This window comes from Mobula hypostoma, chromosome 12 (genome assembly GCF_963921235.1).
Source record: "Mobula hypostoma chromosome 12, sMobHyp1.1, whole genome shotgun sequence".
Taxonomy (NCBI): Eukaryota; Metazoa; Chordata; class Chondrichthyes; order Myliobatiformes; family Myliobatidae; genus Mobula; species Mobula hypostoma.
This window is the reverse complement of record NC_086108.1, coordinates 74,043,340-74,060,972: the sequence shown is the minus strand read 5'-3', so window position 1 is coordinate 74,060,972 and position 17,633 is coordinate 74,043,340. Positions and strand designations below refer to the sequence as shown.

At 39.9% G+C, this 17,633-nt stretch overlaps 1 protein-coding gene across 4 annotated transcripts in view; it reads left to right on the top strand.

The window, feature by feature from the left end:
• mast2 (microtubule associated serine/threonine kinase 2) overlaps nucleotides 1-17,633 on the top strand; it is a 457,841-nt gene that overhangs the window by 39,944 nt on the left and 400,264 nt on the right. For all 4 annotated transcript variants that reach the window (XM_063064394.1, XM_063064393.1, XM_063064392.1 and 1 more), the window contains exon 3: nucleotides 5,655-5,770. In XM_063064394.1, coding sequence (XP_062920464.1) covers nucleotides 5,655-5,770 — 116 coding nt within the window. The remainder of the gene's footprint in view (nucleotides 1-5,654; nucleotides 5,771-17,633) is intronic.

Here is a 17,633-nt window from a genome sequence, read left to right as displayed (position 1 = left end):
CTCATTGTACTCCAAACATGATTTGAGTAATAAACATGAAAAATTCTGAAGATGCTGAAAATCTAAAGCAATACACAAATAAGATGCTGGAGGAACTCAGCAGGTCATGCACTATTGATGGAAATGAATAATCAGTTGACATTTTGGGTGAGACTCTTCTTCAGGACTGGAAAGGAAGGGGCAAGATGACAGAAGAAAAAGGTGGGGGAGAGGGGAAGGAGGATAGCTTGAAGCTGATAGATGAAGCCAAGGGGTTGGGAAAAGTGAAGGGCCAGAAAGGAAAGAATCTGATAGGAGAGGAGAGTCGACTATCGGAGAAAAGGAAGGAGGAGGGGACTTGGGGAGGGAAGGGGTTAGAGTGAGGAATAGAAGAAGTGATCTGACTAAAGCCTTATAAAGCCTCAGCATTACATCCCTGTTTTTATATTCTTGTCCTCTCAAAGTGAATGCTAACATTGCATATGGCTTGCATAGTACTGATTCAACCTGGAAGTTAACCTTTAGCGAATCCTGCACAAGGACTTCTAAGTCCCTGTGAAGCTGATTTTTGAATTCTCTCCTCATTGAGAAATTAGTCTATGCTTTCATTCTTTCTACCCAAGTGCTTTAGTAGGCTGTACTCCATCTACCACTTCTTTGCTTACTCTCCAAATCTATCCATTCTCTTCTGCAGACTCCCTGCTTCCCCAATTGCCGCTGCACCCATCTTTGTATCATCTGCGAATTTGGCCACAAATCCATCAAATCTGTCATTAAGATCATAAACATAAAACTTAAAAATTAGTAGATCCAATAGTGTCCTCCGGGGAATACAACTGGTTACCAATAGCCAACCAGAAAAGTCTTCCTTTATTTCCGCACTTTGTGTTCAGCCAGTCAGCCAATCTTTTATCCATGCTGGAATCTTTCCTGTAATACAATGAGCTTCTGCTTTGTTTAGTAGCCTCGTGTGTGGCACCTTGTTAAACGAACATAGAACAGTACAGCACAGTACAGGTCCTTCGGCCCACAATGTGCTGACCCTTAAACCCTGCCTCCCATATAACCCCCCACCTTAAATTCCTCCATATACCTGTCTAGTAGTCTCTTAAATTTCACTAGTGTATCTGCCTCCACCACTGACTCAGGCAGTGCATTCCACGCACCAACCACTCTCTGAGTAAAAAAACCTTCCTCTAATATCCCTCTTGAACTTCCCACCCCTTACCTTAAAGCCATGTCCTCTTGTATTGAGCAGTGGTGCTCTGGGGAAGAGGCGCTGGCTATCCACTCTATCTATTCTTATTATCTTGTACACATCTATCATGTCGCCACTCATCCTCCTTCTCTCCAAAGAGTAAAGCCCTAGCACCCTTAATCTCTGATCATAATGCACACTCTCTAAACCAGGCAGCATCCTGGTAAATTTCCTCTGTACCCTTTCCAATGCTTCCACATTCTTCCTACAGTGAGGCGACCAGAACTGGATATAGTACTCCAAGTGTGGCCTAACCAGAGTTTTATAGAGCTGCATCATTACCTGCAACTCTTAAACTCTATCCCTCGACTTATGAAAGCTAACAATCCATAAGCTTTCTTAATTACCCTATCTACCTGTGAGGCAACTTTCAGGGATCTGTGGACAGGTACCCCCAGATCTCTCTGCTCCTCCACACTACCAAGTACCCTGCCATTTACTTTGTACTCTGCCTTGGAGTTTGTCCTTCCAAAGTGTACCACCTCACACTTCTCCGGGTTGAACTCCATCTGCCACTTCTCAGCCCATCTTATCAATGTCTCTCTGCAATCTGCGACAATCCTCTGCACTATCTACAATACCACCAACCTTTGTGTCATCTGTAAACTTGCCAACCCACCCTTCTACCCCCACATCAGAGTCATTAATAAACATCACGAAAAGTAGAGGTCTCAGAACCGATCCTTGTGGGACACCACTAGTCACAACCCTCCAATCTGAATGTACTCTCTCCACCACGACCCTCTGCTTTCTGCAGACAAGCTAATTCTGAATCCACCTGGCCAAGCGTCCCTGGATCCCATGCCTTCTTCTGACTTTCTGAATAAGCCTACCATGTGGAACCTTGTCAAATGCCTTACTAAAATTCATATAGATCACATCCACTGAACTACCCTCATCTATATGCTTGGTCACCTCCTCAAAGAGCTCCATCAGTCTTGTTAGACGCAGTCTGCCCTTCACAAAGCCATGCTGACTGTCCCTGATCAGACCACGATTCTCTAAATGCCTATACACCCTATCTCTAAGAATCTTTTCCAACAGCTTTCCCACCACAGACGTAAAGCTCACTGGTTTATAATTACCCGGACTATCCCTAGTACCTTTTTTGAACAAGGGGACAACATTCGCATCCTTCCAATCCTCCGGTACCTGTGGACAACGAGGACAATGCCTTTTGAAAATTAAGTAAACACAATCCACTGACACTTTCCCTATCCTGCTTGTTACTTTCTCAAGGAATTCCAACAGATCTGTCAGTCAAATCTCCCCCTAAGGAAATGATGCTCATTTTGGTCTATTTTATTATGTGATTACCCAAAACCTCATCTTTAAAGAACTTCAGTATCTTCCCAAACACTGAAGTCAGGCTAACCAGCTGAAAATTTCCTGTCTTTTGCCTTGCTCTCTTAAAGATTTGAGTGACATTAGTGATTTTCCAGTCCTCTGGAACAATTCCAGACTCTAGTGATTCTTGAAAGATCACTACTAATGCCTCTACAATCTCTTCAGCTACTTGTTTCAAAACTGCAGGTGTTGTCTGTCCACTCCAGGTGACTTATCCATCTTCAGACCTTTCAGCCGGCCAAGCACTTCCCTTCAGCAATAGAGACTACACTCACTTCTCCCCCTCCCCCAACTGTCCAGTGGCAACATTTGCCTCTCTTTTACTGTTTATATAGTATATATTAGCTAGCTTACCTTCATATTTCATCTTTTCTTTTCATATTACTTCCTTATTTGCCTTCTGTTGGTTTTTAAAAGCTTCCCAATTCTCTAGATTTATTGTATGCCCTCTCTTTTGCTTTTATGCTATCTTTGACTTCTCTTGTTGCTTCATCTTTCCTTTTGAATGCTGCTCCTTATTTGGGATGAACCAATCCCATGGCTTCTTATCTACTCCAGAAGCTTCAGCCATTGCTGCTCTACCTTCATTCCTGCTAGGGTCCCTTTCCAATCGGCTTTGGCCAGCTCCCCTCTCATGCCTCTGTGGTTACCTTTATTCAACTGTAATGCCAATGCATCTGACTTTTAGCTTCTTCCTCTCAGACTGCAGGGTAAGTTATTTCATATTATAATCACTGTCTCCTTAATGGTCTTTTACTTTAAGCTCCTGAACCAAATCTGGTTCATTACATAACAAATCCAGATTGACTTTTCCTTAGTGGGTTTAATCACAAGTTGCTGTGAAAATCCATATTGTAGACATTCTATAAAGATCTTTTGGAATCCAGCACCAACTTGATTTTTCCAGTTTACTACATGTTGAAGACTCTCATGAAAACTGTAACATTGCTCGCTCCTCTTGTGTTTCTTTTTTATCTCCCATTATAATTTGCTACTACCCACGTTGGACCCCCGACTGTTCGCCTGCCGACACAACCGATCGACAGATGACACAATAGCCACAAGCTCTACACACCATCCTTACACACCTGGAGAAGAAGGATGCTTATGTAAGAATGCTGTTCTTGGACCACAGTTCAGCATTTAACACCATAATTCCATCCAGGCTTGACAAGAAGTTCAGGGACCTCGGCCTTCACCCTGTCTTGTGTAGCTGGATCCTGGACTTCCTGTCAGATTGCCGGCAGGTGATACGAGTGGGCTCCCTCACCTCTGCCTCTCTGACCCTCAACACAGGTGCCCCTCAGGGCTGTGTCCTAAGCCACCTCCTTTACTCTCTGTATAGCCATGACTGTGTTGCCACCCACAGCTCCAATCTGCTAATTAAATTTGCTGACAACATTACATTGATTGGCCTAATCTCAAATAGTAATGAGGCAGCCTACAGGGAAGAAGTCACCACCCTGAGGCAGTGGTGTCAAGAAAACCTCTCCCTCAATGTCCAAAAAGAAAGGAGCAGGTTGTGGACTACAGGAGGAATGGGGACAGGCTAGCCCCTATTGATGTCAATGGATCTGGGGTTGAGAGGGTGAACAGCTTTAAATTCCTTGGCATACATATCACTGAGGATCTCACGTGGTCTGTACATACCAGTTGTTTGGTGAAAAAGGCATAACAGTGCCTTTTTCACCTCAGATGTTTGAAGAAGTTTGGTATGGGCCCCCAGATCCTAAGAACTTTCTACAGGGGCACAGTTGAGAGCATCCTGACTGGCTGCATCACTGCCTGGTATGGGAACTGTACTTCCCTCAATCACAAGACTCCACAGAGAGTGATGCGGACAGCCTAGCATATCTGTAGATATGCACTTCCCACTATTCAGGACATTTACAAAGACAGGTGTGTAAAAAGGGCCTGAAGGGTCTTTGGGGATCCGAGTCACCTCAACCACAAACTGTTATAGTTGCTACCATCTGGGAAACGGTACCTCAGCATAAAAGCCAGGACCAACAGGCTCTGGGACAGCTTCTTCCACCAGCCATCAGACTGATTAACTCATGCTGACACAACTGTATTTTTATGTTATATTAACTACCCTGTTGTACATACTATTTATTATAAATTGCTATAAATTACACATTTAGATGGAGACGTAATATAAAGATTTTTTTTACTCATGTATATGAAGGATGTAAGTAATAAAATCAATTCAGTTCAATCGTACTCCACGTCCTGGCTACTATTTGGAGGCTGTATGTAATTCTGTATGTAATATATATGTCAGTAACAGTACATACAGAAGGTAAAATAAACAATATCAGAATCACACATGGTATAAATTTGATATAGAGTGTATAATACAGAAAGAAAGAAGAATGTAATTCATTCTCCTCTTATCAATTTACGAAGAATGTTTCTTTATCTTTAAAATTAAGGGTAAGATTCTAGCCACAAAAGACACATCAGTTACCTCATGTTTAAGTCTTTCCAGTCAAAAAAGCTGAGGTTAGGTTGAATTTTTAAAAAATTGGTAACTAAGGATAGATAGTGGAAATGATGATCAGCTCGTGTGACAGTATTCTTTTGGTTTCCAATTTTATCTTGTTCTCCTTTCCACTGCTGACCGTGTCTCTTTTACTTTGCTTCTCTTCTGCATGAAATAACAGCTTTCAAAATCACTACTGTATATTTCTAATGCAAATTTCCATCCAACTAGTTTATGTCAAAAGCATTTAAAATAAAACAAGTAGTTAGAAGATGCTGATTTAAGTGTCATTGTGTTCATTGGGGAAAAAACCAATAATTTGTATACGGCAAGGAAATAGATTGGAAAATGTGGAATCTGGCCACAAATGTATGGAGTTTAGTCAGTAAAGCAGTCGTAACAAAATGGGAGTTGGCAAAAAAAGAGATGAAACAAGAAAGCGCAAGTCATTTCATGACAAGATTATAAAGTAGAGCCATTTTTGTCTGTTTTAAACACTACAAAGAACTAACTATGAAATTAAATACTTTAATCTCCTTATGTTTGCTGTTCTTTTGCACTAAGTTTTGTATTTTTTTAAACCAGGTAAACATTTGCTGTATGGGCCATCCACGTGTCGAGTGTCAGCAGAATCCTCCAATTTGGTGCGAATGCGGAATCAGGCATTCGGGCAGTCAGCTCCTTCTCTAACTGCTGGCATGGTAGGTCAATAATACATTTTGAGGGCATCATTGAAAATAATTTCTGTGTTAGGTTATACCTCTTAAGTATGTAATGATTGTTTTCTTCAAGTTGTCTACTTCGCTTTTAATCTTATTTTCTAACCACTAGTATTAGAAAAAAATTCATCAACAGAACAATTTAAGTGCATTTTCGAACATTTAGATTGGAACTTTTTGAAATTTTCACCTGCATGATTTAACTTAATACAGCCTATTATAATATTTTTTGTTGTCCAAAGTCATGAGCGTGTGCACAGCTGTTTTAGAGAAAGCTATTTAAAGATTGTGAACTGAAAAATTCAGCCACAGCTGAATGAACAAAAAAAAATAGACTTCAAAGCAGAAGAAAAAGCAATATGGTTCATGAAGACAAGTTTCTTTGCTGAGCAACTTGTACTGCTCAGGTAAATAACTAAATTGACCAGGATCCATTAGTTACCAAAAATTGAAATTTTACAATTTCGTTGATGTTGTAATTCATTGACTGTATTTATAATATTGATTTATTTAAAAATAGTTGCACATCTGTTAAATGTTAATACTTTCACTTTTTTGAAAGTTGTACTGGTAACTTTTGCTGGGCCTTTGCTTCAGATTGGCAGATTATTTCATCATGGTGAGTTAAATGTAAAACTGCCCGAGGTTAGAGAACTCTGAATCAAGATATCTGACTTGATTGTGGTGGCAGTTGTTTCATTTTGATGACTAGCTCTTGGTCATACAAGTAGACCCAAAATCAAAGAGAGAATGGTGACATTAACACTGAATTGAAAGGCCGTGGCATATTCAGTATATTTCTTCCTGCCTTAAGATCTGCTAAAGTTTGCTGAATGGAAAATGGACTTACCATAGACATGCTGTATGTTTGAAACATAATGAGTTCTCTTTGTATGCTTTGAAAAGAGCCTCTTAACAACTGTATTTGGGTCCTGCATTTTTAGGAATTCTTATAGGCTTCCTACGTGTGAATTAGGAACAAGAGTAGGCCGCTCAGCCCTTCATACCTGCTATGCTGTTTAATGTATGGCAAAGCAGATTCATGTAATAACCCTCATCCCCTTATCAAGTAACTATCTCTGTTTAAAAATATATTCATAGACATTGCTTCTGCTGTTGTCTGATGAAGCAACAACAATCCTTGACAAAAATCTTTGGCAAAAAGTTTCAGCCCATCTGAATGACTGGCTAATATTTCTAGTTCAAGTTTTTACCCCACAAGAGCAAATGTTATTTACATATCAATTCTGTTCTTCATGTAATTTTTGTCATGAGATATTGAAAAATGAAATAAAGCTGCCACCTTGTGGTTATAAGTAGCTATGCTGAAAGATAATGAAAAACTGATTTTATATAATAAAGTTGTTGGACTTGTTACTTTGACTATTTAATACCTTTGGAGTTCCTCTCAAAATTCCTTCAAAGCATTCTTTTTATTATTTGTAATGAAAATGTTACTTGATCTCTAAATAGATGTTCCAATTTGTATTAAGATTATGACATTAAGCCTTTCATTGTGAATGAAGTCTGATTTTGTTGCAAACCATCAAGTTCAATTTCTTATCAAAAAGAATGAACATCTTTCTGGTATCAATTCTGTGTTTCTCTTGATATTTTGGGAGAATTTCTATGTGAAGTATGTATTCCTGAAAGTGATTGGAGAGTGAATTTTCATTATGAAATGTTAGAATGAAATTGTTTTAGTTAAATTTATTTTAGAGAATTGTATTTCAAATTAATTTAGTAATAGCACAGCTTTCCTCTGAAATGGTTAAGCATGGATCATCATGTTCAACTTAGCTTATTCGAAGTTCCATTTGCTTCAGAAGTCATGATCAATCTTGGTTGATATAATTTACAGTTTAAAAATTATTTTTAATAGCAATTGTGTGTCTTAAATAATAAAGTTGTTCATTAAATGTTCAGCTATTTCATCCAATCCCTTGTGTATCACTTTCCAGTCAAAAGACATTTGAGCAATTTGTAAGAGGGAAAAGGAATGATCACCTGTCTTAAATGGGCAACCTCTCATTTATTTCTAAAATATTGACTACTCTGTGTATTTAATATTTTAGTAATATGTGAGTAATATTGTAAATTTTATGTTTGATTAAGCATTCATTGTACTTGCATAATGCCATGTGGGTTATCTGTAGAAGTACGTAAATCGCGTTTGCCACCACGTGATAGGTACAATTGCCTTGCTTAAAAGTAAAAATGAAGTTACACTTGCACTCCCGGCTCTCTTGTTTTCCTTTCAATTAGTTTTTATCTTTTGAAGTTACAAAACATAGCTCACTTGTTCCAGATTTTCTGCACAAGCAGAGACAGCCCCTCCATCTTGTCAAGACTTTCAGGATCTTCTGTTTCATTTAAAGTATTGTTCTTTCCAGCAGATAGCAAAAGTAGTTTTGACTGGCATTTCTGACTGTTGGTTGTGTGAGTTAAGATTTGGAAAACAAAATAAGAAGCTAGTTCACCAAGTAGCTGTGATGAGTGTGTCCCCACTAAATCATTCAGTCTTCCGCAGTCAGAAGCCCTGGATGAACCATGAGATCTGAAATTTGCTGAGGACCGGATCAAAGGCATTCAAGTCTGGAGACTAGGAAAGCTACAAGAGGTGTAGGTATGATTTCTGGAGAGCCACCTTACGGGTGAATTGGAGATTCTGGACCAAACTCGAATCAATGAGAGGTGTTTGATAGCTGTGGGAGGCTACGAGGTTAAATCAAGCAACATGGCAGACAGTACGGCTTTGCTTCCAGATGAGGTCAATGCCTTTATGCTTGCTTTGACCATCGTAACATGGAGGAACTATCATAAACCCCCACATCTCCCAACGATTCTTTGATCTCAGTATCTGATGCTGACATGTGGGCAGCCTTCAAGAGTGTGAATCGAAGGAAGATATCTGGACTGGGTAGGGTACCTGGCCATGTACTGCTGACCAACTGTGTTCACTGAGCTCTTTAACCTCTTGCTTCGGCAGTGTGCGGTCCCCACCTGCTCCAAGCAGGGTTCAATCATACCAGTGGCCTAGAAGAGTGTGGTGACCTGCCTCGGTGACAATTGCCTAGTTGCACTTATTTCAGTGAAGTGTTTTGAGAGGCTGGTGATGAAACATATCTTGTAAAACAGTTTTATTTAACCTCGTTATTGGGAGCTCTTTTACCTATACAATTAGGTAAAGTTGTTAATTTAAACCTATATCCTGTGATTAAGTATTCCTGACAAATTTGGCTCCAGTTCCGCAATTTTTTTAAACTTAAAAAATTTAAACTTTGTAGTTTAATTTACCGAAATTCCTTTTTTAAGCCTTCTTTGAGTGATCCAATTTTTTTACTTTGGAAAAATAAAGGTATTAATTCTTTTTTGGATTTATTTAAAAAAGATAGATTGATGTCTTTTGAACAATTAATGGATAAATATTCTCTTTCATACTCACACTTTCTGCAATACCTTCAAGTTAGATATTTTGTACAAAAATATTTAAGTAATTTTCCTTACATATTGGAGGCTGACGTGTTAGATATTATGAGTATGAATCCTTTGATTTAAGGGTTCTATTGGAAGAATTTATAATTTATTATTGCAATGGGATAAGTGTCCTTTATCTAAGATTAAACAGGATTGGGAAAAGGAACTTAATTTGACTTTTATGACGGAGGATTAGATGCGGATATTGAAGTTGGTTAACTCTTCTTCAATTTGTACTAGCCATTCATTGATTCAATTTAAAATTGTACATCATTATCATTTGACAAAGGAGAGACTTTCTAAAATCTTTCCTAATGTTGATAGTCATTGTGATAGATGTAAAACTGAGATAGCTACACTGACACATATGTTTTGGTCTTGTTCTATATTGGAACAGTTCTGGAAGTCGGTTTTCTCAACATTTTCTAAAGCACTTAAAATTAATTTACAACCTAATGAATTAACTGTGCTCTTTGGAATAGTTCCTCAAAATATTCATGGTATTTCTGTGTCTGACCAACATGTTATTGCATTTGTTACATTGATAGCTATGAGGTCCATTTTGTTGAAGTTTAAGGATACATCAGCTCCCACTTTGTCACAATGGTTCTTTCAAGTGATGCTATATCTTAGTTTGGAGAAAATTAGAAGTCGAACCTTTGAACCTTTATTTGATTTTCAAAAAGGATGGGTCTCATTTGCTCGTTATTATCATTTTGAGTTTATTGGTATAATTTTTCCACGATCTAATTGTAAATTTTTTTAGTATATTTTCTTTTCTTGCTGGCGGTTTGATGTTTATTTTTAGAAGCTTTTTGTGTGACGCATGGCTCCAGGGTTGTACACCTAATGGGTTCTTTTTTTTTCTCACTTTTCTGCTTAGTAGGTTTTTTTTGTTATCACAAAATTTTTCTTAATCTTTAAGATAATGTTTTTTTTTGAGGCATTGTAAGTGTCTTTACTTCGATGTACTCATGATATTTTTCCTGTATATAACAATAAAAAGATTTGAAAAGAAAAGAAACATATCGGCTCCTGCCTGAGAGGCAACTTAGATCCATTCCAATTTGCCTTCTGGAGCAACAGGTCCAAAGCAGGTGCCATCTTATTGGCTCTTTACCAAAGGTGCATACATCAGGACGCTCTTAATCGATTACAGCTCAACATTTGTTACCATCATCCCCTAAGAACTAATCAATAAACTCCAAGACCTTGGCCTCAATACCTCCTTGTTCAATTGGATCTTGAATTTCTTACTTGTAGACCCCAGTTAGTTGTATTGGCAAAAACATCTCCTCCTCCATCTCTATCAGCACAGGTACACCACTTCTCATTCAGTGTCAGCAAGTCCAAGGAACTGATTGTAGACTTCAGGAGAGGGAAACCAGAAGTCCATGACCCAGTCCTTATAGGAGTATCAGAGTGGAAAGGGTTAGCAACTTTAAATTCCTGGGTGTTACTATTTCAGAGAATCTGTCCTGGACCCACCAAGTAAGTGCAATATGAAGAAAACACGGCAGCACTTCCACTTCCTTAGGAATCTGGGGATTCGGCATGATATCTAAAACTTTGACAAACTTCTGTAGATGTGTAGTGGAGAGTGTATTGACTGGCTGCATCATGGCCTGGTATGGAATGGAAAATCCTACAAAAGCTAGTGGATTCAGCCCAGTACATCCTGGGTAAAGCCTTCCCAACTATTGAGCACATGTACATGAAATGCTGTCATAGGAAAGCAGCATCCACCATCAGAAATCCTCACCACTCAGGTGATGCTCTTTTCCCAGTGCTACCATCAGGGAGAATATGCAAAGCTTGAGGACTTGCACCATCAGGTTCAAGAGCAATTACTAGCCCACAACCATCAGGCTCTTGAACAAAGTGTTTAACTACACTGATTTGCCCATCCAGTGAGATGTTTCCACAACTAATGATCTCACATAAAGGACTCTTTATCTTGTTATTTCATGTTCTTATTACTTATTAGTCTTTTTGTTTGCATTTGCACAATTTTTTGTCTTCTGTACTATAGTTGATCTCTCATTGATCCTGTTATGGTTACTTTTTTATAGATTTGCTGTGTATGCCCATTGGAAAATTAATCTCGGTTGTGTATGGTGTCATATATGTACTTTGATAATAACATTTATTTTGAACTTTGAGCTCCTGAATGATGGGGGGAGAAAAGGCAATGATTAGTTGTGTTATATTCTATAGGACATTTTGAATTGCCTGAAGCAATTGAGAATTTGAAAAATGCTTATGAAATTTGGCCTTATCATGTTTGGCTGCTTTCCCGAATTTTCAACAGAGGTTGCTGTCTTAGGACTGGTAAAGAAATGATGAGCAATAGCTATTTCAAACCTGAATACAAGATTATCAATCTTAAAATATATCGGGGTGGTTTAATGACAAGGGCTCAAAGAATCCTATTTTCTAAATGCTAATAGGTTTGTCAAATGAGTATGGAATGCTTTGAAGCATCAAGTGGCTTTCACTGTGAAGTGAGACACCGTCAAGATTATAGAGAGCTGTATGAAGATAAGCTTATTGTAGGTGTACTGGGGTAGTGTTGCCAGGCTTAGTAACTGAGAATACGCCTGAGTGCTCTTTCACAAGCAAGACCAGACTTGCATGATAATCTTACATAAAAGAGCGTCAACTGAGGCAAAAGAGGTTGTTTTTGTTTTGTGCTAACCAAACAAGCTCAGACAAATTTAAATTTCTCATGATGGGAAAGCATATAATTTCTTTAAAAAAATATGCAAACATTTTCAACTGATTACCAAAGCAGGGCTAATTCTAAAATACAGTTTTCAGCACGTGGCAGCAGTCTTGCAGTGCAAGGATGAGAAACCAGTGAACAGAAAGTAGTGCTTCTGACATTGACACTTAATAGAATGTGGTTCAAACTTGCACATATGAACTCTGCTTTCGGCAGTTCCATTGTTGAGTCCTGGACAAGTGTCATTCATAGTTGAAGTGTGAATTATTTTCTCCATATGGTGGTTTGTATTTTAGATTTCACACTGAAGGAATTCCTGTTTTGTGAAAAAATAAATGCCTGTGTCAAATTGAGAGACTTTAGTAAACCAAGAACTAAACGAAACTGCTGTCGAAACTCAGCATGTCAAGCTGCAAAAGGATATTTGAAGTTCTGTGTCAAATCACTGCATCAGAATGTGTGGGGTCTTGACCTAAAACATTGGCTATACCTTTTCTCCTACATATGTTGCGTGATATGTAGAATCCTGCCAGCAGTTTGTTCCTTGCTCCATATGCCTGCATCTGCAGTTTGTCATGTCCCTTCATACACTGAGTTCTCACTTGCAAGTGTTTAAAAATGTAAGATAACATGGACTTCTGCATTGTTCTTCTCCCGCAAAAACAGCCATAGCTGGTAGCATCTTTGGTTTTGGGTATCTGATTAAATGGCGAGAGCAGGAGATGGATGAGTCTATGTTACTTGCAGCTTATGACACATATAAGGTGTTGTTCCTCCAACCTGAGTGTGGCTTCATCTTTACAGTAGAGGAGGCCGTGGACCTTATATTCCGCCTGGGTAGCCTCCAACCTGATGGCATGAACATCAACTTCTCTAACTTCCGCTAAGGCCCCACCTCCCCCTCGTACCCCATCTGTTACTTATTTTTATGCACACATTCTTTTTCTCACTCTTTTTCTCCCTCTGTCCCTCTGAATATACCTCTTGCCCATCCTCTGGGTCCCCCTCCTTGTCCTTCTTCCCGGACCTCCTGTCCCATGATCCTCTCGTATCCCCTTTTGCCTATCACCTGTCCAGCTCTTGGCTCTATCCCTCTCCCTCCTGTCTTCTCCTATCATTTTGGATCTCCCCCTCCCCCTCCAACTTTCAAACCCCTTACTCACTCTTCCTTCAGTTAGTCCTGACGAAGGGTCTCGGCCTGAAACGTCGACTGCACCTCTTCCTACAGATGCTGCCTGGCCTGCTGCGTTCACCAGCAACTTTGATGTGTGTTGCTTGAATTTCCAGCATCTGCAGAATTCCTGTTGTTTGACAATGTTTGACTCCACTTAGCTTATTAAGGCTTCCATTGTTCACTGGGTTAAAGTGATGAGGGAGATTAAAACATCAAGCAAATGCAGAAGCTTGAAGATCGTTTAGGTGTTTCAGTGCTCTGCAGTCTCTGAGAAGATTCTGGGAGACAGACAGCATGTGCAAAGGCTGAGGGACAGGGACGCAAACCATTTTAAAAAATTCCATTTTGCCGATTAAAGGTTTCATTGTTGGCTGATCAAAGCAGTGAGGGTGATTGAAGTATTGAGGCAAGTGCAAAGGATGAGCGCTGGCTGTCTGTTTTTTTTTTGATGGCTCTGCTAGAAGAGGGAAAGGTCTGCCGCTGGGCCTGGTGAATGTTGCCCAGGTTTTCTGCATATTGGATGTGGACTTGGACTATAAACTTTTTTTTTCTGTCTTATAGTTCTTTATATTCTGTACTTCTTGCATGATTGTTTTTGTTTTTTGTGCGGGAGGAGGAATTTGGGGGTTCATGTGTCTGTTTTATTTTTGTTCATTTTTTTGTGTGGGGAGGGGGGAGGTTTTGGAGGGGGGGTTGATGATCATGCTTGCCTGTCTTTTCTTTCTTGGTTTTCATGGCTATCTGAAGAAGAATAATTTCAAGTTGTATACTTTGAAAATAAATAAACTAATTTCCCTGCTGGCATGTATCCCTGCAAGTGACAGAAATGCTTCATCTGCCCATTTACATCCTCCCTCACCTCTGTACAGGGCCCCAAACAGTCCTTCTGGATGAGGCAAACCTTCACCTGCAATTTTGTGTGAGTTATTTCCTGTATCTAGTGTTCCTGGTGCAGCCTCCTATCTATTGCTGAAGCCTGACGTAAATTGGGGGACTGCTTTGTTGAGCATTTCCACTTCATTTGCAAAAAGCACAATTTTCTGGTGGCCAACCACTTTAATTTATATCCTCATTCCTATTTTGACATGTTGGTTCATGGCCTCCTTTTCTGCCACGATGAGGCCACTTGTCAGGGTGGAGGAGCAACACCTCATATTCTGTCCAGGTAGCTTTCAACTGATGGCATGAACATCAATTTCTCCTGGTATTTTTTTGTTGTTTTCTTTTGCTTCCCCTTTCCTTTTCTTCTATTCCCCACTCTTATCTCTTCTCAGCTGCCTATCACTTCCCTCTAGATCCCCTCCTTCATTCCTTTTTCCCGTAATCCACTCTCCTTTCCAATCTGATTCCTTCTTCACTAACCCTTTGCCTTTTCTACCTATTACCTCCCAGCTTCTTACTTCATCCCCTCTCCCCCACCCACCTGGTTTCACCTATCACCTTGTAGCTTCTCCACCTTACCCTCCATTTCCAGTCTGGATGAAGGTTCTTGGCCCGAATCATTGACTGTTTCCACAGATGAAACCTGACCTACTGAGTCCGTCCAGCATTTTGTGTGTGTTGAGCTGGCATTACAGGTGGATACAAAAAAGTCCCTGGGCAAGACACGTTGTGACCAGCTTGGTTTCAGGTCTTCAGGTCCTCCTGTTGAAAATTTTGCATGGAGTTGATGGCAGGGCTTTATTTATATCCTTCCTGTAATTTGGTGACCAAAACTGAACACAATACTCTAGATTCGGCCTCACCAATGCCTTATACAACCTCATCATAACATTCCAGCTCTTATACTCAATACTTCGATTAATAAAGGCCAATGTGCCAAAAGCTCTCTTTACGACCCTATCTACCTGTGATGACACCTTTAGGGAATTTTGTATCTGTATTCCCAGATCCCTCTGTTCCACTGCACTCCTCAGTGCCTTACCATTAACCCTGTATGTTCTACGTTGGTTTGTCCTTCCAACTTGCAATACCTCACACTTGTCAGTATTAAACTCCATCTGCCATTTTTCAACCCATTTTTCCAGCTGGTCCAAGTTCCTCTGCAGGCTCTGAAAACCTTCCTTACTGTCTACTACACCTCCAATCTTTGTATCATCAGCAAACTTGCTGATCCAATTTACTACATTATCATTCCAGATCATTGATATAGATGACAAATAACAATGGACCCAGCACTGATCCCTGTGGCACACCACTAGTCACAGGCCTCCACTCAGAGAAGCAATTTACTACCACCACTCTCTGGCTTCTTCCATTAAGCCAATGTCCAATCCAATTTACCACCTCTCCATGTATACCTAGCAACTGAATTTTCCTAACTAACCTCCCATGCGGGACCTTGTCAAAGGCCTTACTGAAGTCCATGTAGACAATATCCACTGCCTTCCCTTCATCCACTTTCCTGGTAACCTCCTCGAAAACCTCCAACAGATTGGTCAAACATGACCTACCACGCACAAAGCCATGTTGACTCTCCCTAATAAGCCCCTGTCTATCCAAATGCTTGTAGATTCTGTCTCTTAGTACTCCCTCCAATAACTTACCTACTACTGACGTTAAACTCACCGGCCTATAATTTCCCGGATTACTTTTCGATCCTTTTTTAAACAACAGAACAACATGAGCCACTCTCCAATCCTCCGGCACTTCACCCGTAGACAGCGACATTTTAAATATTTCTGCCAGGGCCCCCGCAATTTCAACACTAGTCTCCTTCAAGGTCCGAGGGAACACCCTGTCAGGTCCCGGGGATTTATCCACTTTAATTTTCCTCAAGACAGCAAGCACCTCCTCCTTTTCAATCTGTACAGTTGCCATGGTCTCACTACTTGATTCCCTCAATTCCATAGAGTTCATGCCAGCTTCCTTAGTAAATACAGACGCAAAAAACCTATTTAAGATCTCCCCCATTTCCTTTGGTTCTGCACAAAGCCGACCACTCTGATCTTCAAGAGGACCAATTTTATCCCTTACAATCCTCTTGCTCTTAATATACTTGTAAAAGCTCTTTGGTTTTCCTTCACTTTGACTGCCAAGGCAACCTCATGTCTTCTTTTTGCCCTCCTGATTTCTTTCTTAAGTATTTTCTTGCACTTCTTATACTCCTCAAGCACCTGATTTACCCCCTGTTTCCTATACATTTCATACAACTCCCTCTTCTTCTTTATCAAAGTTGCAATATCCCTTGAGAACCAAGGTTCTTTATTCCTATTCAATTTGCCTTTAATCCTGACAGGAACATACAAAACTCTGCACTCTCAAAATTTCCCCTTTGAAGGCTTCCCACCTACCAATCACATCTTTGCCTGAGAACAACCTGTCCCAATCCACGCTTTTTAGATCCTTTCTCATTTCTTCAAAATTTGGCCTTCTTCCAGTTCAGAACCTCAACCCGAGGACCAGATCTATCCTTGTCCATGATCAAATTGAAACTAATGGCGTTATGATCACTGGAACCAAAGTGCTCCCCTACACAGACTTCCGTCACTTGCCCTAATTCGTTTCCTAACAGGAGATCCAATATTGCATCCCCTCTAGTTGGTCCCTCTATATACTGATTTAGAAAACTTTCCTGAACACATTTTACAAACTCTAAACCATCTAGACCCCTAACAGTATGGGAGTCCCAATCAATGTATGGAAAATTAAAATCCCCTACCACCACAACTTTATGTTTCCTGCAGTTGTCTGCTATCTCTCTGCAGATTTGCTCTTCCAAGTCTCGTTGACTATTGGGTGGTCTGCAATACAATCCCACTAATGTGGCCATACCTTTCCTGTTTCTCAGCTCCACCCATAAGGACTCAGTAGACAAGCCCTCTAATCCGTCCTGCCTGAGCACTGCTGTAATATTTTCCCTAACAAGCAATGCTACTCCCGCACCTTTCATTCCTCTGCCTCGATCACATCTGAAACATCGGAACCCTGGAATATTAAGCTGCCAGTCCTGCCCCTCCTGTAGCCAAGTTTCACTAATTGCTACAACATCATAATTCCACGTGTCAATCCACGCCCTCAACTCATCCGCCTTCCCCGCAATACTCCTAGCATTGAAATATATACACCTCAGAAGATTTTTACCACCACTCACAACCTTTCTATCAGCGGATTTGCTTAAACTTTCAATATCATTTATTTTCACCCCAGCCACACTAATTCTGGTTCCCATCCCCCTGCAAATCAGCTTAGATAATTTGTAGATTTCACCGGAATTTATGATAATTAGTTTGGATTTTTCTCTTCTACCAATTACAAAATTAAAAAACTGCTTGAAAATTTATTTTTCATATTTAATATAGGACAACATTCCAAGGCAATTCATAGGAGCACTGAGTCACTGGAAATATAAGGAGCATCTTAAAAAGAGTGGAGATATTCAGAATCAGAATCGGGTTTATTATCATCAACATGTGTTGACTAACTAAATGACTTTCTGTAGCTTTAGGTCCTGTGCAGTGGCTGTCCTT